The following is a 26227-nucleotide window of genomic DNA, read 5'->3' as shown; positions in this document are numbered from 1 at the left end:
AGGCTTTAGATGGAGGGCGTAGTTGTTTTAGGGGTAATGTTTGTTTTCGTGACGTAGACAATGTAAGGACATCTAAAGCCATATGGATTGGTCAATATTGATCACTTAGTAATTTCCCACCAAGCACAGATAACATCTTTCACTAACATATGAGGAGCGGACTCCCAGTTACTGTATTGACCTTTGTCTCAGGAATTCCCAACTATGTTCGTTACCGAGATTCTTGGCACGGTTCCGCACTATTCTTGGAGAAAGCTTGCACACCCACGAAAGTGGTACTTACCTGATACTCTTGAAGTGCACACTTTAATTTACTCTGAAAAGGTCTTCATCAAAGGTGAAAGATAAAACTTCTTTTCCAAATAATGGTCACGAAGCAAACATTGGCAATTGCAAAAAAAACCCTACCCTCCATCAGCACACAATCAGTAGCAATGGTATGTTCCAACACACTTAAGACATACAATTGTACCTAAATTTCTGTGATGATCACCATGGCAACAGTTTCAAACTTGTCAGTTTAAATTCATTATTGGAATCATGTGCGTCTGGTGCTCTTTACTACGAGCATTTCGTTTCAGTAAGTATGACTTTGTCCCAGTTGTCTTTTCTCGATGTTCTGCCATCCACGTTGAAATCTTGATGGAGGCTAATTCTTACACACATTATTGTAACCAATACGCCATCCAAAACAATCAGTCTGGCGCCATTATAATTTGTCTCTAGGCCTTTTAGATGTCTTATCTGTCATGCTTAAATCTTACTTCTCCCTGCGACATGAACGGGCCAAAGTGCAGTAATACTGCAGATAAAAGTAATTAACATTTGACGCGAATATCGACGCGATCTGGCCGATCGCACTGTAGCTATATCACGCAAAAAATGTTTTTGCAAGCGCCATTGTTTCTTTTCAAAACTATCGAAGTTTGGGCTTTGGTGTTTTCTCATCCACGAAATTACAGATAGGCCGTGAGATTGATGATTATCTAGAAAACTCGCGTCGATTCTTTTTGAGGAATGTGTTTCACCTCACGATATCATGATGAATGTCGAATGAACTGTAGACCTTATCTCAAGCATTGATGCTCCATACGTGTCGCCCAAAATCAGACAATTTACTGTTCCACGCGTTCATCCTTTGTGGTCATGCGTGAAATTAGGAAGCGAAGGTAACGAAAATGAAAAAGGAACCACTTTCGTTCTCAGCTGTAACTCTCTATTCTGTAAAACCTCTCACAAATCTATGTGTTTCTTTGATATCGAATCCAGCCGTCTTTAGTTGAAATAAAAGGTGATGCACATCAGCAAGTGTAATATGCATGCTGTAACATTTTCTGACAGGCTTTGTGCTGGAAAGTTGTGAAATTCACAACTAGTTCACAACTAGTTTTGAAATTGCAATATTGATCTGATCACGTACTCGTGAAGGCCACATTGCATGATGATGATGATGATGACGACAACGACGTCGATGATGATGATGATGATTCGGTCATGGATGAAAGGAATGGGAGTTAGACATAGTTGTGGTCCTAAAGGGACTTGTTAATGGACAACTGATAAAGAAGATCAGATTAAAATTGAACTTGTACATGTAACGTCTGTCAAACAGCTGCTAAATTCAGATATATTGTCTTATACAACCGTTTATCACAAATTTCACGGCAAGACATGAGATAAACTACAGATTTACTACTACCAGTCATATTCCAGAGTGTCACTAACATATATAATTTATAGAATTGAAATATCCAAGAAATATTCAATTTAAGAACAACACTTTCAAGAATGACAATAGGATTGATAGTAAATTCAATACAAGCGGCGTAAAATTACTGTAGATTTGTCACTCGCTGATGGATATTTTAGTCGCGTTGGCATTCGTGATTAGCTAATATTTTCAATATTATAAACTCACAGAAAGGCCCAGAGGCTAAAAAGTCTTCTTTTCCTTTGCAGAGGAGTTTCCTCTTCTCGGTATTATAGGAATTGTCCTGGCCTGTTTGGTGGTTATCGTTATAGTCATAGCACTCCTTGTTTTCAGGTAAGTTGTCATGGAAACGCCATCAATCGGCGACGTCCTCCCTGTAAGAGGATGTTCAAAATGTTAGCTGCCGCCTGCAGTGGTTAATTTGAACGGGTTGTCACACTCTAGCTGACAGCATTTCCGCACGCTCAAAGACAGATAGCAATTGACTCTTCATTGAATGTATAGAAAGCAGGTTTGTGAAGTTTTCCCTGATCGAGGTAACCCGGATTAACAAGCTGAGATGGTAAGAATGTAATGATTTATGGTGTTTTCTTAGTTTCGTAACAAACGGAGTCAGAAATTATAACTTTACCTGGAAAGGTCATAGTACAATCATGCCATTGAAGAATGAGTAATAATGAAGTTCGCTGGCTTGTTAAGAACTTTTACTTTAATTAATAAAGTCTCGCCATGAGAGGAGAATCGTCCGTTTATTTTCGATTGATATATGTATATTCTCAGAAAGTACAAACTTGAAGCTGAACTTGCCAAAATGACTTGGAAGGTGAACTGGGAAGATATAACGCTCAGTAAAACCGACCGAAGCCGAGTGATGTCGACAGCTGCCGTGAATGCAGCATTCAGCAAATCACAAGTAACTAGGGTAAGTTGCAAGACTTTCACCGCCCTACAAAATACGACTTCGGTCGATTAACTGGTGTTGACACATCGATTCAAGAGTTGGCTACCTCGGCACAGACCACGATTACACATTAAAAATAAACTTTAACAGACCATAAGTACATGACAAACTGTTGACCTCACTATTGTGTTCAGTGTTTTCTCGTATCGTACCCTGTCGAAACGTGTGGTCAAATTGAACAAGCAAAGGGTCTTACATCTGCATCCTTGTTAAAAAGACTTAGCTGAATAAGAACGATCAAGATGTAAGTACGAAGGATTTCACTGACTTAGCTAAGTATAGTATTATTGCAAACGCAGACATGAAAGTAACCTTTGGTACAACTCACATGCGCAGAGAATTTTAAATAACCAAGGCAGGAAAACCATTGTGCCGTCTGATTTACTTAAGGCATCCGGATTTCATGCAATAGTAGCGTGTATGAAAAGTGCTATTTTTCTAGCCTATTTTGAGGTTTCACCATATTACCTGGGTTTTATGTGTCACAGTTATTACGACATTCGATCAGACCATAAACAGTATTTTATTTAAATTGGCTATTCGCATGATCACGTGACACATAGAGTTACAGACAGTAAGACACATTTTTGCCCTTTCTTCGGCGTTTTTTTAAATACTCCATTTACATCATCAAATTTAGTAGGGTCTTGCACAAATGTGCGCAAGCTTGTTTATGTCATAAGTGCGGAAATACCTGCTTTTAAGCGTTGGCTATAACTCTTGTGCGACAAAGTGCCAATTTCAATTCAAGATGTCTGTTGTTATCATTCAGTAATGTCCTCGTATAAGTTCTCATAATTTTGAATGCAATTTCGCAAATTCTTACGATCCTTTTTATGCGCTATATGTCATATACGTAAAATAAATCATTGTTATGAGATCCACAACAACTTATTGGAATCCTGCAGCAGCAGCAGCTGTTCCAGCTGACAAACTTGTCATAACCATTCTTTTTTCAGAGAAGCAGTACACGGCTGTCTTCATTCGGGGCAGACGATATGGATAAACAAATATTTACAAGAGTAGCACAGTACAAGGTAACAACACCGAATAAGAAAGGTTTATATTAGAAAGTGAATTTAGCGCATGTACTACGAAATCGGCGCTTTTGAATGACTTGTAGCGATGCTTCAATGGAAAAACTTGTAAGTGTCCGATGTCTAATCAGGTATTTTGTCAACATAATGGCAAATATGGGGCACCAGGTGGCGCCTCTAGGCAGGGTAGTACTTGTATTACATTGGAAATGCAAACCCTCAGGTGAACAAGAGAAGGTCTTGTTTTCAGTCAGACAAGGTTACGACATTGTAATGAAGCGGTAGGACAGAATATATGAAATGCCAACTTTTGTCAGGAATCATGCGAGGTGTTGTGAGGTTAATGGGAAATTCTTGTTTAGTTTCTTGAGTTAGTGTTAAAGTAGTGTGTGACTGCGTTATTTGGTTCCTCCTAGCTAGTTGCAGATGCAGTGGCACATAGTGGCTGATTTCTCGTTGATAATGAAGAAACGTATTCCTTAGCGATTTTGATGTTAGTGGAAACGTTGAATTGTAATTACGCAACTCTGCTCACATCACTACATTGTACAATCACCATCCGACCCTGTTCTGATCGCTTCCTTCGACTTTGCATTTAGATACACATTAAGGCTCAAATCTTGATGTAATAATGGGTTTTGTCTTTGGTTTTTGCCTACAGGGCAACGTGGTCGCAATCAAGAAAGTCAATAAGAAGAAGGTTGAGCTAACAAGAGACGTGTTGCTAGAATTGAAATGTGTGAGTACGCCAGCTGAATTTCAATGGGATCTATAATGTATTGCTTGTCCCGTTGGCATATCGTAATCCTAGTCATACCAATTGCTGATATGAAGCAATTTAAAATACAAAGAGTTGTTGTTCAGCGAGGTTAATCCGTTGACCTTTGTATTCAACCAATGGTGTAAATGATAAAGTATGTGATACGAGGTCAGGGAAAGGTGACGAGAAACAACAATGCCACAACTTTTGGTCTTACGTATTTCGCAAATCATTAAGGTTTATACCTTTGTTGAATGTAATGCAATATCCTCCCAAAATAAAATACTATTATCACGACGTATTCTCGATATTTGTTTTTTTGTGTGTCATTCTACTTTTCACAGATGCGAGACTTGGAACACAATCATATCGTAAGATTCGTTGGCGCATGCGTAGATGCTCCACATATTGCAATTCTAACCGAATACTGTCCCAAAGGAAGTTTGCAAGTAAGGATAAGTAATCATGAGAAATGTTTTAAAAATATAAGATGATTCGAATTCTGGTGAACCTGACAGGCGAAACTGTACTTTTATCAAGTCAGAATGGTCATCAGATTATTGGCATAGATCTATCGATCCATCTGTTCGTCCATCCATCCATCCAATTATTCCGTCTATCCACCCACCCACCAACCCACCCACCCATCCATCCATCCATCCATACCTACTTTCATGTCATATCTAGCGATCGTATAACTAAGCTCGATCAAGGAATTCAAAAAGCGCATGGCATTATTAGATCTAAATGAAATGTTCCTTTTATCTGCAGCCAAACTGAAATTTGGATTTATCTTTACAAGAGAAGGTTGAATGATTTATTCCGATGGATAAGGTGTGATGCGCTTATGAAAATACCACATGGACATTATATAATCATTTTCTGATGTTGTGTGTTTGTTACAGGATATTTTGGAGAATGACGTCATCAAGCTTGATTGGGTTTTCCGTTACTCTCTCATGTATGACATTGTAAAGGCAAGTGGCATCCGAATGTGTTCCTACCTCTTATGATCGCTGACACTCTCGCGGATGTAGGATAGAATACTCACCATTACAAGTCAGATATACATGCAGTCAATTGTTCACTAAATCGTGTCGTTTCCTTATATTGCAAACTACAACCACTATATTATGCTGCATTTTCTGTCGCAAAAGTCTTCAACTTATACCTGTTTGTAATTATTAGCCATAATAAAAGAACATCGACATAATTTGTAAGCTTAGTCGACTGAAGAGAAAAGAAAGTGTATTGCAATTCTAACCACAATGCTTTTCGATTGCCGGTTTTGGATACCTGTAATTTGTTCGTGCACTTCCATTAATGGATCTGCTTGACGGTAAGATGGCAAAGATAATGAACAGTAAAATTAATATCTCTACATGATGTTTTTCAGGGTTTCTCGTTCGTATGTCGCATAAATTAGACATGACTGATTTAATTACTTTATTTAAGACAAGATTGCTCATTTTAATCAGACATTCGACAAGCAAACGGTGTTTATCCCGGTAACTTGCTTCGAAATCAGTGCGGTAAATCTTTGACCTAACATTTTCTGTACCATCACGATTGCTGACAATGCCGTTGATGTTGTTAATCATCACTGAACAATTATCTAGTCGTAAAACTATTTATTCATTGTTTTACTTAAAAAAATTGAAAACAATGCATAAACCAAAGTATGACATGATAAAGTCATTAGAAAATGACGTGACATTTCTTATCATACAGTATCTAAAAGCGCAAGATAAAGCGACGTCAACTTGAACCTTGCTTCTGAGTCAAACATGACGATAAATTTTTTGTACTTTCCGCACAAGGTTTTCAATTTATATTGCATGTACCGAACTAAAGGAATTTTTATTTTCGAATGCAGAATGTAATTGTTCAAGTTCCTACAGCGTATTTCAGTTCAAATGTCATGCCGTAGTGTTTACTGCTATTTATTAAACCAATATTGCAAGTGTTGCCATAACAACTATTTAGTAACAGAATTGATATAATTTAGACTAAATTCTGTTTTTAGTTTCCCCCATATCAGGAAATAATGCGTGGAGGAATACATCAAGCTTACGTTGCAGTTACAGTGCGTGCAGACTTTAATTCAAAACATCAAATGATAATTATCAATAGTATGCGTGTTTTTGTCACTAATTGACACCCAGTTCTCCAAGGATTGTTACAATATAGAACAAATTTCGCCACAATTATAAACTAAATTATTCAATAAGCAATGCTTTCGAAGCAGATGTTCTTACTGAAATTTTCATTAGCGTACATGTCGCGTTCTTCAACGGTTTTACGCACGACTCCCAACACGTCTATTCCAATAAACGATGATTCAGTTGCCATGGGTTGACAATATGCCATTTCAAGCCATTTTCACCGACGTTTTTCATAATAGAGTATTAGAATATGACATAACAAATATATGCCAAACACACAGAAATGTGTCACCATCATGAAGAAGAATACTTTCGATGTTTAAGTGAAAAAAAAGAACTGGTTATATAACATCAGATGTAATCACAGCACCGTGAAATAGTTTGTACGCAAAATTACCTCAAAGTCGACAAATTAAAAACATAGTTAAGGTTTACTCATTGCAGTGACTAATTCGTTACTGTTCGAACACCGTGTAAACGTATTCTATCTCTCAAGTGCGTTCACTCTGAAAATATACAGCTATGAGACATAGTAGTAGTAGGTAGATGAGTGCATCAGCAAAAATATAAATCTTTTCTCTCAATTAACCTTTACTGGATTGCAATTTTCGAGCTCATTGTGTTGTCTGATGAAATCTGGCTTGTGGTAATTACCTATCATTTAATGCAATATCCGTATTGAGGCTACTTCTGAAAAACTATCAGAAGATACATGGGTTTAGACAAGGGTTAGCAAATCATCATTACACGCAGTCGAAAAGTTTGCAAAAAGTCACAACACACTGAGAAGGACTGGTCAATGTCATGCTGTTATGGCAATGGGCTATCGATGGCTAGGCCAAACAAGCGACAAAGTGACGATGGTGCGGTGGCTCTAAGTAAGCGTGTTTATGATAACCGATGTCGCAACAAAACAGAAAAAAAACTAGTCGCAAAATTAAAGGGAGAATGGTCTACGAACCTGGAAGATGAATAGTGATAAGGCCATATACATGTAGATTGTATGAGTTCGAATGTATTTTAACAGATTTAATGTGTTCCTAGACACTTTCATCAGGGCAAAATTGGGAAACAAAAATCATCATTTGTTACGAGGCTTGGCAGATAAGTTCCTGTATAAAAATCCCGAAAGAAAGTTGTATTACGAATTATTTTCACCCAGTAACATCATATTTCACGCTAACATGTGACTTGTGATTTCTGTTTTCACAGGGATTGCACTTTCTACAGCATAGTGCTATCAAATACCATGGAAATCTGAAGTCCTCCAATTGTGTTGTCGACAGCCGCTTTGTACTCAAAATAACTGACTTTGGTCTCCAGAAGTTCAAAGAGGATAGCAAGGAAGTCGAACACACACACGCCTATTATCAGAGTAAGTACACGCATTTGTGTCATGCGGCTTGGTACATTCAGTGTCTTTTGTTGACAAGATGCTGACGGAGTGATGACATCATTGCGTGGACAAAACATTTGCATTTGGACGTATTTAACGTCGGCGTGAAAGTAAAAGTTTGTACGTTAAGGTTACAAACTTTTTCTCATGCCCTTCTTTTCATACTATACTGGCCAGCTTTCACATTATATATATTGTTCCTAATTAGTTTAAATTGGTATGTCACCTTGCGTGGCTTATGTGCCGGTGACTTCAGCAAATGCTAATTTTCTCAACAGACATTGACAAACAATAATAATACGTTGTGCTTTTCTTTGCTTGACTTCCATCTGGTCGTGTTATCTGAGAATAATATGGCGAAAATCGATCTTTCTAGACAAAACCTCTACTATCACGTGATGGTTTATGTTTGACAGATCACAACATAGGTAGACATAATCTCAGATAGACAACACAAAGGTTGACATAGTCGTGACTGCCTACGCTTTTACTCTGACTTCAGAGATCTAACGTCACATTTTCTAATCACGACATGTTCATATACCTCAAGGAGCAAGGCTTATTCCATACATGGATGTAGCAGACTGTAATATCGATATCACGGTTTTTGTCCGTTCAGGTGTAAAACCGTCGTCATCTTCAATTGCCAGCAGAACCTCGATTTGGAATACAGTCATACTCATAAATCACACCTTTTTAACAGAGATTTTTCGATGCACTGAACACAGTGGACAAATATTGGATCCATTAAAATAATATTTACGTTATTATTATCATCAGAAATGATGTCCCTGAAGAACCGAGGCATGTTTTGGGAAATCTGTGATATCTAATAAATGCAACGCATTTCTATGCCAGATCTTCCTTATCAAACATATCAAATTTCTTTGTAGGCGTTGATGATTATGAAAGAATGCTGTAGGATTGAGGGGACTTCCAAAAATGTCATTGAAACTACTTAAAAATAGCATCATTATTATCATCACGGTTTTATCTAACCATAAAGTGGCATATCATTTTCTATATCTCTGCTTATTGTATAGTGTGTGAGTGGGTTATGACGGCTGACAGCAAAACAAAATAGACTTGCTTCATAAATCACTCTGTGCTTTCTTTGCAAAAATTGATTGTTGCGAGAAGTTGTTTTGATTTCGGTGGAATTTTTCGAGACTATCGATACACAGTGTACATTTACCGTACATGGGTTTCATGTCAGTGCCGAGTGAGAATTTGTGCTAGATCGCCGGATCTTTAGTTTACGTATCTATGAATCAAGAAAAATATTATTTTTAATATATTAATATTTGTCATGAAAGTAATTATCTCGTAACAAGGCTTACAAACTGAAATTTCCAGATTGAAGCTTCACATTGTATTTCAAAAATTGACAGAAAAGAAATACAGCAATAACAGTACTTTTAATGATTGACAGTCATTCAAGGTCAATGTTATCGTGAAATGTAGCAACATATGACTGATGCACATGCTTTCCCTGGCTGCGACATTATTACAGTACGTTTTATAAATAGCAGACGGTGCGCGATCTGCTAACACTCTTCAGGGATGGCGCGTTGTTATCATAGTTTTGCACTTTACCATGTTTCAAACTAACTCAGCGTTTCTAACATTAGTTTATCACAATGTTGTGAATTGTTGACCAACAAACAAATAAACAAACTGTGAAACTTATGACATACCTAATGGATCTCCGTTTGGAGTGAAAGGTTTGTCAACAATTAAATATTCATAATGTATACATAGCAATGTATAAACGAGTGGTAAGGTGAAGGTGAAGTACTTCTTACGAGCAATCATTGGAATAGTCCCATAACATACACGTAGAAACTGAAATTGCATTTGTTCGTTATATTTTTATTTTCCAATGACTAGTAAAATTCGTATTACCTGAGAGTTCTTCAGGGCATTGACACCGAACGCCTGTCAACTTAAATCGTACATTTCGTTTGCGGCATCGTAATCCACACATGGTGTCTGTTTTTCATCACAGACCTAGTAGACACCGTGACTGTCTGATAAATATATTAAATTTCTTTATTATTAGCATCATTGTCAATTGATATCATTAGCATAATTTGGCGCACGGTCATTGTATTCCAACGAACCACGTGCACATCACGGCAAGAGTACTGTCAGTGACGTAAACGTTTTCCTTTTTAGCCAAACTAAGCGCTATCAAATGTCATATTCTTGTGATAATCAGAGATCGTTGAGCAAAAGGGTAATTTGGATTTGCTGTAACAGTGGCCGTTAATGAGCCATTCTTTAGCCAAGGGCACGCGGTTAAGGAACTTAATGCTTTGATGGGTAAATTAACATCATTTGCGTCCATGCTTTTGTGTAACGCTTTGCTTTCCATCTGAGTATCATTTTCGTTTCCTCAAAGGCCTACTCTTTAAAACTATTTTTCTTCAGCTTCCAAAATGGTTCAAGCGTCTTCCCACCGCCTTGCTGATTCTAGCTTCTTTAAAAGAACACACCTATGGGCAAATATCATTTCTTTTTGGCTGGAACTTTGTCTTTGACTCTTCAAAGATCTGTTTCATAACCCTTTCCCTTGCTGAGATTCTTTCTCTTTAAAATCTTTGTAGAAGTACCGGAGAAAATGATTGGCCTACAAGAATTCGTGAGAGTGGCGTATAAAGGTACCGACCAATCACTTTCTCTGTTGCTTCTAACATCCTCTGGTGTCTTTAGTTGCTCTTTTAAACCTAACTGAGTGGCGTTGCCCCTATCCCTCTATAATTGTATAATGGGTGTTCAAGTGAAAACAAATCACAGAGATTACTGTAGTGTGCATGTGTTGTATGAAACTTTTTACCTTTGCCTGCACAAAAAATGTTCCCCATGAGACCTCTTTTCAGAAGAACATCTCTCGGTTCTGAGAGACGTTAGAAGATGATCGATGTATCTCCCTGAAATGACATTGTACGGTTATAGGAAAAATGATAGCCAACGTTACTCGTGCAGTGCCTTATCAGTCATTACAGCTCGCTGAGTTTGTTCATCACACAATCAGCGACATAAATCGAAAACATAGTAGCCTTTTGTTCGGATTCAACAGAGATTGTCATGAATCATGATCTGCGAGATATGGTTCGCACAAATCTCGAAAAGGGTTTGATAGCTGTACAACTACAGACACCACAGTAACGCTTTCTGTAGTTTGTCTGTAACATTTCTAAGCGGCTATCATAGTACAACAAAGCTAATAACAAAGCATTTCTAAATTGACTCTTGTCTGTCTACGTCACCCAGAACAATTATGGCGTGCACCGGAAATGCTGCGTGATCCCAACCGCAAATCGTCTCAAGAGGGAGACGTCTACGGTTTTGGAATCATACTTCAGGAGATTGTTCAAAGAAGCGGACCATACGAGTCGTCGTCTTCCAGCATGAGCCCCCAGGGTAAGTACGTTTAGGTTCTCAGAAGCGTGGCGCTATACCACCACAAAGTCCACTCACTTGTATAAGAAATGAGCAAACCCAATAGACATGACGACCACCCACAGTCTGCTGACATTTTAACTTTTTCAGTTCTAACCCTCTGATACAATCATCAATATTACCGTCATGTGCACCCCTTCTTAGGTAGGCAATCATGATCAGTCACTAGCTATCCCTTGTTATCAATTTTCTATACCGTGTCCGAACATTTTCTGTGTAGAATCGCAATAGCTGAATTCGAAAAGTTAAATAGTAGCTGAAAACACCGGCAGTGTTGCTTGTGTTAGCTAGTCTTGTGTACTTACCAGGCCTTCAGTTGAACCAAAACGCGGAAATTCAGTTGCTGTGAACCCAACGTGCATTGTACAGCTGTGTTTATACTTGTCAACAGATAGGCAAGCATGCACGATTACCATAATTTGTTGTGGCACTATGTGCACTGAAAAAAGGGTTCGATTCAAAGGCGTCACTTGCGGGCATCTTTATCATGTTATGTCACTTTTTCAGTACGTCACGTAGCCAAATTTAGGCGAATCATAATAACCAGATAATACATAAGGTCCGAATACTAGTAATAATTGTTTATCTTAACATAGCTGTGGAAACGCAGCTATCTGTTGGCGGGGTAGCGGGCATCGCTATGCGGGTCAAAGGTCAACCCCGCCACGGCACAGCTAATCTTAACAGTAATATTTAATCACTTCGATAGGGTTAGTCGAATATATTTGTGATATAAATCCAGTTATTGTCCGATGAAAACAGATGGGCAAGGGAGGAAAACAGCCCATATTTCCATTGACCTTCAGAATTGGGAAAATCTTTGCGTACTCTATGTCTGCCCTTCGTCGCAAAATGAACGAAGAATACTGTAAACATGTTGTTAGGTAATGAGTTTATTTCAGTTTTCAAAAAATCATCCTAATATTAGACGGTAAAGCTATCACATGCCAAGTATCGCACAAGTTACACCGGTGTGAGGAGGATGAATCTCTAGTAATGCAAGATTGAACGAAAAAGGTAATCGATACATACGTTTCGGTATACTTTGAAATAATTTTCAAAGGAAATTTCCGCATTCCCATCGTTACAGAAGGCGGAGATCGGAATCAATGTATCGAAGAGGTGGGAGTAAAATAAAAACCAGATTCAAAAGAACCCCTAACACATGTAATGTGAATTTAGAATGGCTTTATACGGCTGCTATAGGTTGTATAATTTTTACAATCATTATCTCGGTGTTTGTATCAGCATCGAAAAAATCGTGAAATTATTATTAGCTACACCGCTTGAACAGTGCAGTGACTCGATGGATGTGAATAAGTCACCGGGTTATGGGGAAGTAGGCCTACGGGCAATAATACCAGTCTTTGAAGTTCAGCGCGAATATTAACACGTACCTTCTAGCTTGGCCATATGGCTGACTCTGTATCATATTTGTCTTTGGACATGAGAACACATTTCCACAACAGTGAATAAGTAGGCCTAAATGCCAACACTGCAAAGTTCGTTTCACCTTCTGCGTTACATGATGAGCGCAGTCCATTCGATGTTAGTTATAACATCTTATTATCTTAGGACTAAGCGCTACATGTATTCTATGTATTGCATTAGTTTTGTATGATCTCGAACCATGACGACGCTGTACAGACGACCTCAGACAATAATACTTCCTTAACATTGATGGCGCTCTCTCTTACTGAACTCTCTGCAAATCTATCATAAACATCACCTGCATCTAAAGATCAGTGCAACGTGTAACATTTACCCATACTTTGCGAATGCCAGTTGTTACGTGATAGAAAACGAACAAAAAGGTGAACTCAGCAATTTTCGGATAAAACGAAATTTATTATGAAAAAATAAAACTAAGCGCTAAGTCAAGGGATAGAATACAAAGTGTAAAAGTTTACAGGCTACTTATCTCAGCCGGGACGGCAAAGCTCCAGTCTCAGAGTTGTATCAGTCAGTCGGATGAATGAACAGTCCTTTTGCTTGCAGGCTTGAAGTTGCACAGAGTCCACAGTTTAAATCCAACGTTGGCAGTGAAGGTCTTGAAAAGTCTTGAAATTAATACAGTTGGCGTTTCCAAAGTCTTGAAGTAACACGTTAGAGACACGATCCCAAAATGTCTGACGGGAAATGTGTGCCGTCCCCTATTTATAAACATGTGGTTATATAAGAGAATATAAGAACAATGTAGAACTTCTATTGATATGCTAACTACTGTTCCACAAATATCTCCACTATAGTGAACACATGACTCATTGAATTTCCAGAACATTCCAAACACGACTAATTGAATCCAAGGTCATGAAGGACAGACACCTTAAGAATGCCCCAGATTAATTAAACTCAGGTCATGAGTGTGGGGGAAAATGACCTACATAACACAGTTTAATCAACAAAAGCATGTTAAATTGACTTTCAAAGGATATGAATTTAAGTAAGAATCAAGTAATTCGCGAATTCGCTAGAACTCTCTGAGTGAGGAGTGCACATATCTGTTTTGTTACCCGATGGTTGCCTTTCTCATTTTACTATTAAATGTCAAGAAAAGCCGAAGCAAAGCAGCGCCGTGTGTTGTGGTATCTTTAATATGTAATCAATGTTTCACGACATATGCTACTTTGCAATGCACAAAAGCTTTTTCCTATATAGAACCCGCTGATAATATGTTTGAATTGATGTGATTTTTACAAAAGTTATCTCTGAAATCGCAGAACAGTCGTAGATGGCACGCGAGCTAGTTAAATTAATACAAGAAGACACAGCCTCCTACCGTGTTACCTCAATCCACGATACTTGTCAAGATAAGATTAATGACCGGTAACTCTAACTTTTGAACGTTTTTTTCTCTATTTTTGGTTTTCATGTCAACCATAGTTTCTTGTTATACTCCAAAAATCGTGTTGAGGTACACAGTATTCAGCTCGTCAACTGAGTCTCTAAACGCACATACTACATTGTTATTTTATTGTTGAAGAGTGAATTCTGGCCTGGACTAAAATTCAGTGTAAACAAATAACAGGGCATTAAGCACATATAGAAGCTACGTTGACAAATTAAATAGTTTGTGTTACATCATCGTTCAGGGAATAGATCAAGAAACTGTCTTGGACAATAGAAACAAAAAAAGAGAAAAAAATCATCAAAAGTTAGAGTTACTGGCCCTTTTAGGTGCGCAAAATGATAGTCATCCTCATTTAAACCAGATTATTTTACCCTCTGGAAGCTTACATCAACCGTAATTACTTTGAATCATATTTACATAATCATAGTAATGCTTGGAATCTAAGAAAATTTAGTTATGTTTTGTCTGACTGATTTCTCTGCTTATTTTGTCTTCTTTGTTCACAGAGATTGTAGAAAGGGTAAAGAATGTGGAGACGCCACCCTTCCGTCCAGTGGTGAATAAGGACACATGCCCACCAGAAATATTTCAATTAATGGAGCGATGTTGGGCCGAGTTACCGACAAATAGACCGGATCTTAACGAACTCAGAAGTACGGTCAGGAAACTTAACAAGTAGGTCGCCCGCGGCTTACAAGATATTTTCAAATTCCATGAATCGATAAACTAGCATGTCCGACAGCTGAAGCTTTTGGCATCTACAGAAATTGCCCTCTTTCTTCCAGTATCATGAATTGATGGATAAGTAGTGTGACAGCTGAAGTTTGTTTTAACAACGATTACGCCCTTTCAAACTATGTGCCTACGAGTGCAGTGAGCTTTGCTAAATTCAATGCTATTGGTGACCAAGAGTGGTTTTTGAAGCTCGCATGATACACTCGGTTTTCGCAACTTAGGAAAAAAACTTTCGCAAATGATACTTTGAAATACTTGATTATGTTAAACATTAAGAACGCGGAAAGTTTTAAATCCTTCAGTAGCCAGATGATAGAAATACTTTGATAGTAAAGAGAATTTGCAAGGGAAAGCCGAATTACAGTACATGTCATTCAACTGGAATTGATGTCTAAAGTTGAGCGTTATCTCACAAAACGGTTGTTCTTGATTGACAGGGATCTTTACGTGCGACAAGGTCGTATACTGTTTCATTGAAGTGACATGACCCTAACTTTACTGTCACGTTGACTTATAACCCATATTAATTAGAACCCTAATCGGTCAAGAGCTATAGATGCCATGTTTAGTAATTTTTGATACGCAATCATTTTATAATTGGAATATAGTTTTCGACGTACTGTCAATGATTTCAGGTCAAAACTTTTTGGCGAAGTTTGCCGAAAAGCCGGGCTGAACTACGGCATACTTTTCGGAATGGAACCACGGGGACGCCATGATGTGTAACGAACAAGTAAACACCCAAACGTTCGTAGCCCAACAGACAGACAAACAAACAAACAAACTGACGAACAACACAAAATAAAATAATAAATAAAAGAGTCGAACTAACAAACAGACTGACACGTGTCCACCCATCACCACAGCAATGCGATTGCGTACGTTGATTGTAAGACTCAAAATTATTGCTCTACTACACATCTTTGCCATATATTTTCAGTCAGTTTATTTACTGTTCGTGATTATTTCTTGTCTGAGTATTTGTCTTTTGTTACTTTCGTGTAATTCTCTTTTATTTAGTATCTCCGTATGTTGTTTGTTTATGTTTGTTTGTGTTCTTACTTATTTGTTAAATAACCTGAGGTCCCTGTGGTAGAGCAAAGAACATCACGATTTAAAGTACTAAAACTATAGTAAATTATACGTTGACTTGCAATGGAATGCATCGAAGCATTTCACTTGAAAGTTTCTGTACTTTTTCACAAGAAAATATTTGCTATATTTTCATCGCACAGGAATAGCGACGGTGACAATATTTTGGATAATTTGTTGCAAAGAATGGAACAATACGCAAACAACTTGGAAAGTCTCGTCGAAGAACGCACCGAAGCGTTCCTAGAAGAAAAAAGGAAATCTGAAGAATTGTTATACAGCATTTTGCCAAAGTAAGTGTATTCCTTTGATAATTGGATGTTTTTACTCATAGGTTCTATCACGACTGTGTTCGTGCATACATTTGTAGCCGCACTTGGGGAACCCTGTAAAACTAAAGTATATTTTTACAGTATATATGGTAAAAAATTTTGAATATTAAACACTGGTGGCGCTCTCCAGATCTTAAGTGACAAGCACCTACAGTGAGAATGTATTTTACCTGTATTATTATGATTATAAATTATGTGAAAGACTCTCATTAATCACACATGTATGTAATCTGATGTAAATGTATGTTGTATTTTCGGTTTAAAAATCGCACGTATAGCTGTTCTGTGACTTTTTTACACAATTTTATCAATTTATTTTTATTTCAGTTCGGTTGCAAAACAACTTACTGGCGGACAATCCGTGGAGCCTGAAAGCTTTGAAATGGTCACCATTTACTTCAGCGATGTGGTCGGTTTTACAGCATTATCAGCCGGAAGCACGCCAATGCAGGTTTGTATCTAGGACATTCAACAATCCCTGCCGGGAAAGTGGTATCGTCCGTCGGTGTGATGTACTTTCCCCATATATTTATTTACAGAATCCTACATCGACTAATATGCTTTTATATATGCATCGCTGCGAATATTATCATGGGTGAGTCAACATAATTGACAAGTTCTGTAAGCAATTACGTGTCTAACGTTTTCTAGCTGATGATCTGGCCGGTACAGTCTGAAAAAGAAGCAAGACTGACTATGACAAAAAAAGATACCATCACAAAATCGTGCATTTTAACACCTTATCCAGATAGCTTCTGGTTCAAATACGTCGCACTATATTTTAGACATTATGATGATAACTGCACTTTTAAAACTAGTTCAGTGCGTTGGAGTTCAATTCCACACACGGCGTTAGAGGGCGCAACACATACATGCAATCGGATAAGTTACCAGAAATTCGTGGTTACTCACATTTAAGTTTCTTTTTTCAAATTTATTTTCAGGTTGTTGATTTACTTAATGACTTATACACGTGTTTTGATACTATTATTAACAACTTTGATGTCTACAAGGTAAGTACACTGTTTGTTATGTTAGAGTCCAATTGAAAAAAATATTTTCGCCCACTCGCAATTCTCGTTCATTCTCACAGTCCAACTTCGCTGAGAGAACCAGGACAAAGATAAGCTCGGAAGAAATTTTCATTTTCTTTGAAAATGTAATCATGTTAATAGTGTGTAAATATCGTTTATTAATAAATCGCACCATATCTTTCAGTTTCGTCCACATTACCAAATAACTAACCTGACGATTTGACAACAATCTATGCATTTTCCTGCATGGCACACTTAGAACTAGTGTGAGATAATTTCTTAAAATGCATTTTTATACCATTGATATTTATGATAAAATTGAAAAGGTTGAAACCATTGGCGATGCCTATATGGTTGTATCGGGACTACCGCAGCGCAATGGTAGCCGCCATGCCAGAGAGATAGCCAGGATGTCACTTGCATTGCTAGACGCTGTAGGGACGTTCAGAATTCGCCATCGACCAAACGATCAACTCAAACTGCGAATAGGAATACATTCAGGTGAGTGGGTGGTTGACACACAATGACCATCCCTCCAGTAGTTATCTCATATTTTCATTTTAAACGCTAGTGGCGCTGTATATCTCAGTAAAAATGTTTCAACCCAGTATTCAATGGCACAGTTCAGAAATGTAGGGGCGTCCATTGTCATTGCTAGGATATAGAAATTTTGTCAATGGTAGAATGTTCAGCACACGTCATTTAACAGTAGTCCTGATATGATGAGCTCAGACAAACGCAAAAAAACTTGTTAGTAATAATGCTATCTTGAGGCAATACGCGACTCGAAATATGAAAGTACAATGTACTAAAATTTGCTTCATCATTCCATAAGTCAAAGATGTCGAAATGTTCTCCATAGATTCACTTTTACTTTTACTTTGATGCCTGTAATTACCGGAACTGGGTGTTTATATTCAAAATTTCCATGAAAACTCACGACAATACGCAAATTAATCTTTCTTGCCTTATTTAAAGTTGACTGCGCGTTATCCAGTTTCAGTACGTCGATTTATTTAATGATTCTGGAAAACTCAGGCATGGATTGGTTGTATACCGTTACTTCTTTAATCCTCCTATTTTGAACCAGCGGGCAATACTTAGTATATATAAAGGCGGAAACGCTATGCTGGACATGTATAAATCATTCAAGGCTTTAACAAGAGCCTGAGGATGTTAAAAGTATTTCCATCGACGTCATCATTGAATTCATCACAGTAAAAATGTACAGTGACTTTGCTTATGTCTATTGCATCGCAGAAATTGAATCATGCTATCGTGAACTTTTCTTTACCGCGTCACTTCTACAGCAAACTCAGACAATATGCCTTTGCCGTACTTGGCATTCAACCCTTCTAATGAATATTTGCGAACTATAACTTGGTTAATCACCTTTATGTGACTACATCATATAATAATCATTCTATCGTAGAGCCAAATAACAAATCTAGAAACTGTTCTGAAAAAAATGATCTAAATGACGTTTGAAATGACCAGTAAGTGTTTTCTATATTTCCCATTGTATCCTCATTCAATTAGTAACATTGTACATGTACATCCAATAAATCACTGCACATCACCTTTTCAGGGATAACCTATTATTTACCGTAGTACGTTGTACGCTTGACATCACGAAAATGTCTACGCAAAAAATACTGCAGTGCATTTTGCATCAGTGTAGAGCCTGTCTCATCGTCATCAATTTTCACGTCAATGTTTGTTTGAAAAGTTTGTCGTAATACCGTACCGTGTACAGACAGGCAATACCACACTAAACCGTCCATAATCAGCCCTTATTCACGTTTTCGCAAATTGTCTTCGGCATACCATTAAACGATAACATGCGTTACTGATTATGCTCTGTACATGGGAATTGTCAGTGCAGTGTAGAACTTATAATTTCGTCAACCAATTATTCATACTTAATGTTTGGTGAAGATGTCATTATCGACGCCTTTGTACCTACTCCTGGTATAATTAATATTACTAATATGTAGTATAGTTAGTACGACTAAATGACAGGGCGAGAGACACAGCTTTCCAGTTTAACAGTTTAGCTTATAAATTCTACACTGTACAAATTATAGGTCCATGTGTGACAGGAGTCGTAGGTGTGAAAATGCCAAGATATTGCCTGTTTGGTGACACTGTGAACACAGCTTCGCGAATGGAATCGAACGGAGAACGTAAGTTACTTTATGTATTTCTCAGGCCTAGAGTGGCAGTCGTAAAGTCTTTCCAGCGATGGCCCGTGCATATGCAGTCATCGTATTTACCAATTTGAGTATGGTACACAAGTATGCCTGTCAATCACCAATAGTGTACATGACATGAACCTAGTTTGTTAACAAACACACGATGTACTCCATACGTTTACATGCATGCAAATATACCCCAAGTGTTACTTAAAGAGGCACTCCACTTGGTAACATTTTTAAAACACATTTTTTCAATGCCAACGGTCGATATTTGACACGGCGACTGCGCGCGGATCGCGAGATATCGATAAAAACATATCCTCAAAAAAGTAAAAGTTTGAATTCCGGTGGCCCACCTGAATTCAGCTTCCGAACATAGAACTTCGGCACTGAGGCCATTGTCAACTAAGCTATGGAGTACGAGTCTACGCTGACGCTGCTGTACGCTACAGCAGTACCACTCGCGTCGGTGAGCGGTCATGTCCCATGGGAGAAAGCCGAGTCCTACTGATTCGGCAAAAAAACGAAAAACAAAGTTTGCTGATTCCACCAGAATTCGCATAGGTGACTAGCACAGATAGGTGCGGTTGATACATAGTATGCATAGTGGCCGCCGCGTGGTATGCGCGCATACCACACGCGGCGGCCTATATGTATCGAATCACGCGTAACTGTGTGGCAGACGACAAAATGTAGTCATCGGAGGCAACTAATATTTTACACGTAAAAACTGATATCTATGTAGTATTGTTTAAAAATTTAATACAACTGATTGAGAATAATGAAAATGACAAAAACTAAGGAGGTAAAGGCATTGATAATGATGTATATAAGTCATCGCAGTAGGAGGTAAATTAATTGCGTCATTCGAACGTTTTTGGACTCCTTAGAATATCGTCGATCAGCACAACAACACACTTTCGGGGGATTTCGGGTCATAACCAGAAACGATCGTAAAACTTCGGGATGTGAAAAATACGCTCGGGAAATGACATGTTTTTATCGATATCTCGCGATCCGCGCGGAGTCGCCACGTCAAATATCGACCGTTGGCATTAAAAAAATGAGTTTTAAAAATGTTACCAAGTGGGAGTGCCTCTTTAAGTTGTTCTTCATGCAATGTTATGCTTTTTCAATCTACATAGACTTGGTTACTCATACGCTAGTCGATCGCGATATATATATATATATATATATATATATATATATATATATATATATATATATATATATATATATATTATATATATATATATATATATATATATATACACTCTCACATCGATCCACAACATTAAAATAGAACAGAAGGTGCAAGTACCTAAATACATGATTTAATAGCGATAGAATGTGTAAGTGGTGCATTACACCGTAGATGCTGCACCAATACAACAACTTCCTGTCATTAATTACAGGGGGAATGTTACTTGCTCTAGAAATCACGATTTCCTGGTCAATTCTACAGGGTCCTGCTGGAATATAAACATTGAAGCCGTATAGGTGATAATTTTACCATCAACAGGCAATAATTCTGAACTTTTCAGAACATCTTGTTATTCAAAAAGCCTAACTGGTAGTTTTTCCATTTTGCATGTATACCAGCATTGAAGGTACACGTGAGTTTGCCAACAAAAATGATTTTGGACACATTTGGAACCTTTCACTTACAACTGAGAGGTGAAATTGAAATGAAGGTAGGTTTATATTGTGTAGTAATGATCTTCTTTTTTGTAAATACTCATTTGTCCTTACCCGGATAATATGGAAATTACATAGTCAGAATTTTTACTTGCTGTGAAAGACTTTTGTAAGGTAATGGTGTATATTAGATTTCGTCTAAAATTGAAAGATTTCTCAGAGCTTGTCCGATTGAAAGTTGATTTAGAAACAGAGTCCGCATTAAAGCGCGTATTTGTTAATCACAACTGTTTCCGTATCATTATCATAAATTTGTGTTGAATTGCTTTCAGTCCTAAACTAAGCATTATGCAAACGAGGCATTCATCAAAATTCTTCCATCGAAGAAAACGTTAAATGCGTCGCTGAATCACGCTAGAAATATCAATGTATTTTGTTTATTAGCGTGTAAAATGCCTTTCTTAGTGATCATGGCATTCTAGAACTAGATAATGACGCTAAACTTATGATATTTGTAGACCTATTCACCTTGTATGCTTATATTGCATTTATGTAAATTATGGATCGAAAATTCTCAATGACGTTTGTAAACTATCTCATATATGAAGCATAGTTTCTCGAGTAATCACACTAAGACCTCCACTGTTAATTCATACAACTTGCTAAACATTTGAAACGACCATAATTAATATTGGTCCATGAATTATCAAAAGACAAAGTGTACCTTTTTGGATCGAATTCAATTAAATGCGAAATATGTAAATTCTATGAAATGTCTCAAGTTGGTTTGCCCCTTTGTGCCAGAAAATTTGTTTCATTTTTTGTTTCGAATTATCCAATCCAATCAAGTTTGAGTGTTAGAGTTTCCAATTCAAAATTATTTGCTGTCGTAAAACAGTTGACTTGTGTGCATATATTTTATGTCTTGAAATATAGCAAGCGTTAAATCTTTTGATCTTATGTATTTTTCAACGGGATCTATTCATAAATATAGCCTGACGCAAGTACGTGTATTTTCAATTGTTTACAGGGTAAAGGTAAACAGACAACTTACTGGTTGCTTGGGGAACGGCCGACATCATCGCGACAGGACAGTCGGACAACTCTTAAATCTTCGTAGTAGTTTAACTCAAAACGCAACTTTCAGTATTTTAGAGATGCCTTAGAGTGGCCAACCACGTTAAATGCATAGAAACACCAAATCAGTATCGAAACACACTCACATTACGGGAAGGATCATTGTTGAACTTAGTTCTAGAAATTTTCCAGGGAAGTCTGCTATCGTAAGGTCGCTATAACTCTTAACGAGTATATAAATTATACCAGGACAATAATTTCGTTTGTCATTTTGGTATTATTATTCTAACTAGTAGCTAATGAGTAACCCCATTTAGTGATATAAATTTATTAATCATTGATTGTTGCAAGCTGGTAGTTAGATTTTAAAATTGCTGTTGTGCGTTCAAAGTGACCTGTATTTGCATGTATTGTTATGTAATAGTTTGTAATGGAACTTGGGCTAATGTAAGGCAGATATGAGGTGATGTTGTGTTAAACGTCATAGTGTAATAAGCTAAGGTGTATTCTAGGGCAAATGGTTCAATTTTGATCACTATCGCAGGAAATGTATAAAACAGTATATGAGCAAACACTTCTCAATGTAATATTCTTGCATGCACAGTGTGCACAATGGATTCACTTATATGAAGAACAGAATAGCTATATTTTGGTGTTTTTGTAACATTTTCATCAGAACGCAGGTTGATGTTGTGATGGAAACGGTAATATCTCTTCTTGATAAGAAACTTATGTATATAGTAACTTAATAGCTAAAAACGAAGGAAAACACTTATATAGTCAATCTAGAATTTGAACTCGCCTACTTACGTAAAGTTCGGTGTTCTTATGTGTAGACTACTGTAAAATTGTGTTGTCATTAAGTGCATAACATTAACATTCATATGTTAATTCATTTTGATGTTAATCTGTGACATTATCGAATGTGGCAACACCATATTTCAGCTGTACTAGGATTACACCATCCAACGATATAATTTGTCTTAAAGGATATTGTAAGCATTGACACTGCAGTGTCTCCATGCAAGTACAGAGACCAGTGCAACATTAGTATTAACTAATTCTATAGTATTAGAAATAGAAAGCATGACATGTTTTTTCGTTAATCAATTTGACTCCGATTATTTGAAGAAATATTTTGGACATTGACATCATCAACTATTTGGAAGTCTTCATAATGTTTCTAGAATGAGGCATTACTTACCTATCTCTCGATTCGGATGCTTTGGGATGTGTTTACACCATACCATTTTATCCTTGCTTCTATTTGCAGTCTCAATCCAATCCTAGGTTCTCTTCTCTATGTCCCGACCGTAATTTTGACTCTCTCTACTTGCTCTCTGTCTCTCAGCCGTTCACACGTTTGTCTGCCTGTCACTGCCCGTACACCTGTGTGTGGTTATGTCCGATCTATTTATATTTCTTTATCTACCTGGCTGCCCTTTTGTTTCTGTGCCCCTTCTTCTTTTCTGTTTCCGTCTTTACCTACTGACTACGTTTTTGTCTCTCTGTTCTCTGTTTCATTATATTTGAAAGGGTGTTTCCTATCTTGCTCCGTCTTTTCTCTGTTTCACCTATTTACCTCATCCTTACCATTTTGTTTGTTTGTTTGTTTGTTTATTTGTTTGTTTGTTTGCTTGTTTGTTTGTCTGTCTGTCGTTTGTCTTCCTGTGTCCTCTGTATTTCTCTGCGTGATTATCTCAATCTGTCATATTGCCTGGTACATAGTGGTGTCTGTTTCACTAAGGAAGCTGATTAATTATACATAATACTTGACAGGTTTATACAGTCATCAATTTTCAAAAGATGTTCCTCTGTAACAAGGTATTACTGAAAAAAACAATTTACCTGACTTTATCGATACGTTCGCAGGATCAATATTTGCATCTTTTTTCTTCCATTCAGATCAAGGTATTTTGACACATAGTTAATTAGTAATCAATTCGAATTGACCTGTAGGACAAGTTGCGGAGGAATTATGAACACTAAGCTACGACGTGGATTCATGTGTAGCCTTTCAGTGAGAAGTCATCAAGTCAGTACATGGTTACCCCGCATGTCGTTTTACGATTTAAATAAACAAAGCGCTAGGAAGCTAGCCGTTGAATTCTGAATTTATGCATTCGTAAACTTTTACTAGCTTCATTTAGTTGCGTGCTCCAATCGAGTACTCAGCGCCGGCGCTCTGTTCCTTGTAGACTTGGCTACATTTTCGAGTTGAATTGAGTGTTGTCATTTGTATTCACATTTCTGTCACTGCTTTTCTTTACATTGCATTTATACATTATGTAAAAGTTTGCACGGAAGAACGGTGGTATGGCGGTTGAGCGAGTATTTATTGTTTGGTACAAGGGTTCGACATTTCAGTGTTAGTTTTCATCAAACGGAAGTTGATGGATCATATTGTAAAGTGTTCTTAATTTCTTTGCCTAGATAACGGAAATAAAAGCATTCTTGCCAAAGTAATGATACACTGTACAAGCTGTCTATATTTTATTTAGGCAACAGACCTCGCCACATGCAGGTGGGTATACACGAGATTTAGTACAATTATCGACATATAGCATGAGCCGATACTAGGCGAGTGGTATATGGAGCGAATTGTACCAAAATCGAGTGTACACCCGCAATGCGGCGCGAGTATTGCTTTTATATAACCTCAACTTGTAAGTCTTTGCCGTCTTATTTGTGTATTCTCGTCACTTCAAGCCCAAAATGCTGACGGATATGAACTGAAAATGATCACGTGTTTCATTATATATTGTAGTTATGTATAAGTTTGCACCCTTGCCACATATTTCTAACTTCATTTAAAGTGTTATGATCAACATAATGAATAATATTCACCACAGATTAATTCTAAGGGTCATTAAGTATTCGAATATGTAATTAGCAGAAATAAAAATAATTTCTTTGACTGCTGTCATTGTATCACCACTTTATATAGCAAGTGTAATTGCCTTTGGTCAAGTCCTGCAAGCTATGTACGCCAAACTGTGACAGCTCATTAAATATGCAATTCATAAATTAGCTGACACAAAAATGCGAAAAGTCTTTCAATATTGGTATGACGTGGTAAAATCTTCAATGTATATAGCATGTTTTGCCAAATTTGATCAAATCCAAGCATATATCCCCAATTAGGAAAGTTCATTAATCATGCAAATAAGGAATTGGATGAAATGTTCTCATTAAATATGCAAATTAAGAGTTGACTGAAGTTAAATGACTTTTAATAATGTCCTATCATAATATCTTTAATGTACAAAGCAAGTTTCGTCAACTTTAGTCTAGTCAATACAGATAAATATCCCTAATAAGGAAAGTTCATTAAACATACAAATTATGAATTGGCTGAAGTAAAAAAGCTTAAAGACTTTCAATAATGTTGTTTTATAGTATCTTCAATATATGTAGCAAGATTCATTAACTATGGTAGAGTCAATTTTGATATATATCCCTAATTAGGAATGTTCATCAAATATACAAATAAGGAATTGACTGAGGTAAAATTGCTTAATGACTTTCAATAATGTTATATCATAGTAGCTTTAATGTACATAGCAAGTTTCATCAATTTTGGTCAAGTCAATTCAAATATATATCACTAATTTCAAAAGTTCATTAAATATGCAAATTTTAGGAGCTGGATGAAGTAAAATGCTTAATGACTTTCATTAATGTTAAATCATAGTATATGCAATACCAAGTTATATATATCCCTAATTAGGAAAGCTCAATAAATATGCAAATTAGCCATTATCTTTCATGTTAC

The 26227-nt window shown here is 37.1% G+C and overlaps 1 protein-coding gene across 6 annotated transcripts in view; it reads left to right on the top strand.

The window, feature by feature from the left end:
- The window catches only part of LOC139117471 (atrial natriuretic peptide receptor 1-like), a 174735-nt gene extending 149817 nt beyond the window's left edge, over positions 1-24918 (top strand). For 3 of the 6 annotated variants that reach the window (XM_070680599.1, XM_070680601.1, XM_070680598.1), the window contains exons 6-22: positions 1960-2044; positions 2492-2633; positions 3632-3709; positions 4371-4448; positions 4814-4918; positions 5375-5446; positions 7847-8009; positions 10640-10693; positions 11307-11456; positions 14853-15021; positions 16317-16466; positions 16833-16956; positions 17450-17518; positions 17866-18040; positions 19627-19725; positions 21340-21431; positions 22406-24918. In XM_070680599.1, the coding sequence (XP_070536700.1) occupies positions 1960-2044; positions 2492-2633; positions 3632-3709; positions 4371-4448; positions 4814-4918; positions 5375-5446; positions 7847-8009; positions 10640-10693; positions 11307-11456; positions 14853-15021; positions 16317-16466; positions 16833-16956; positions 17450-17518; positions 17866-18040; positions 19627-19725; positions 21340-21431; positions 22406-22495 (1895 nt within the window). In that variant the 3' untranslated portion in view covers positions 22496-24918. The remainder of the gene's footprint in view (positions 1-1959; positions 2045-2491; positions 2634-3631; positions 3710-4370; positions 4449-4813; positions 4919-5374; positions 5447-7846; positions 8010-10639; positions 10694-11306; positions 11457-14852; positions 15022-16316; positions 16467-16832; positions 16957-17449; positions 17519-17865; positions 18041-19626; positions 19726-21339; positions 21432-22405) is intronic. The other 3 variants (XM_070680603.1, XM_070680602.1, XM_070680600.1) reach the window with 1 other exon arrangement.
- The last annotated feature ends 1309 nt before the right edge of the window (positions 24919-26227 follow it).

The sequence above is a fragment of the Ptychodera flava genome, chromosome 18 (genome assembly GCF_041260155.1).
Source record: "Ptychodera flava strain L36383 chromosome 18, AS_Pfla_20210202, whole genome shotgun sequence".
Classification (NCBI taxonomy): Eukaryota; Metazoa; Hemichordata; class Enteropneusta; family Ptychoderidae; genus Ptychodera; species Ptychodera flava.
Note: the sequence above shows the minus strand (reverse complement) of the source record. Positions and strands in the feature narration are given on the sequence as shown.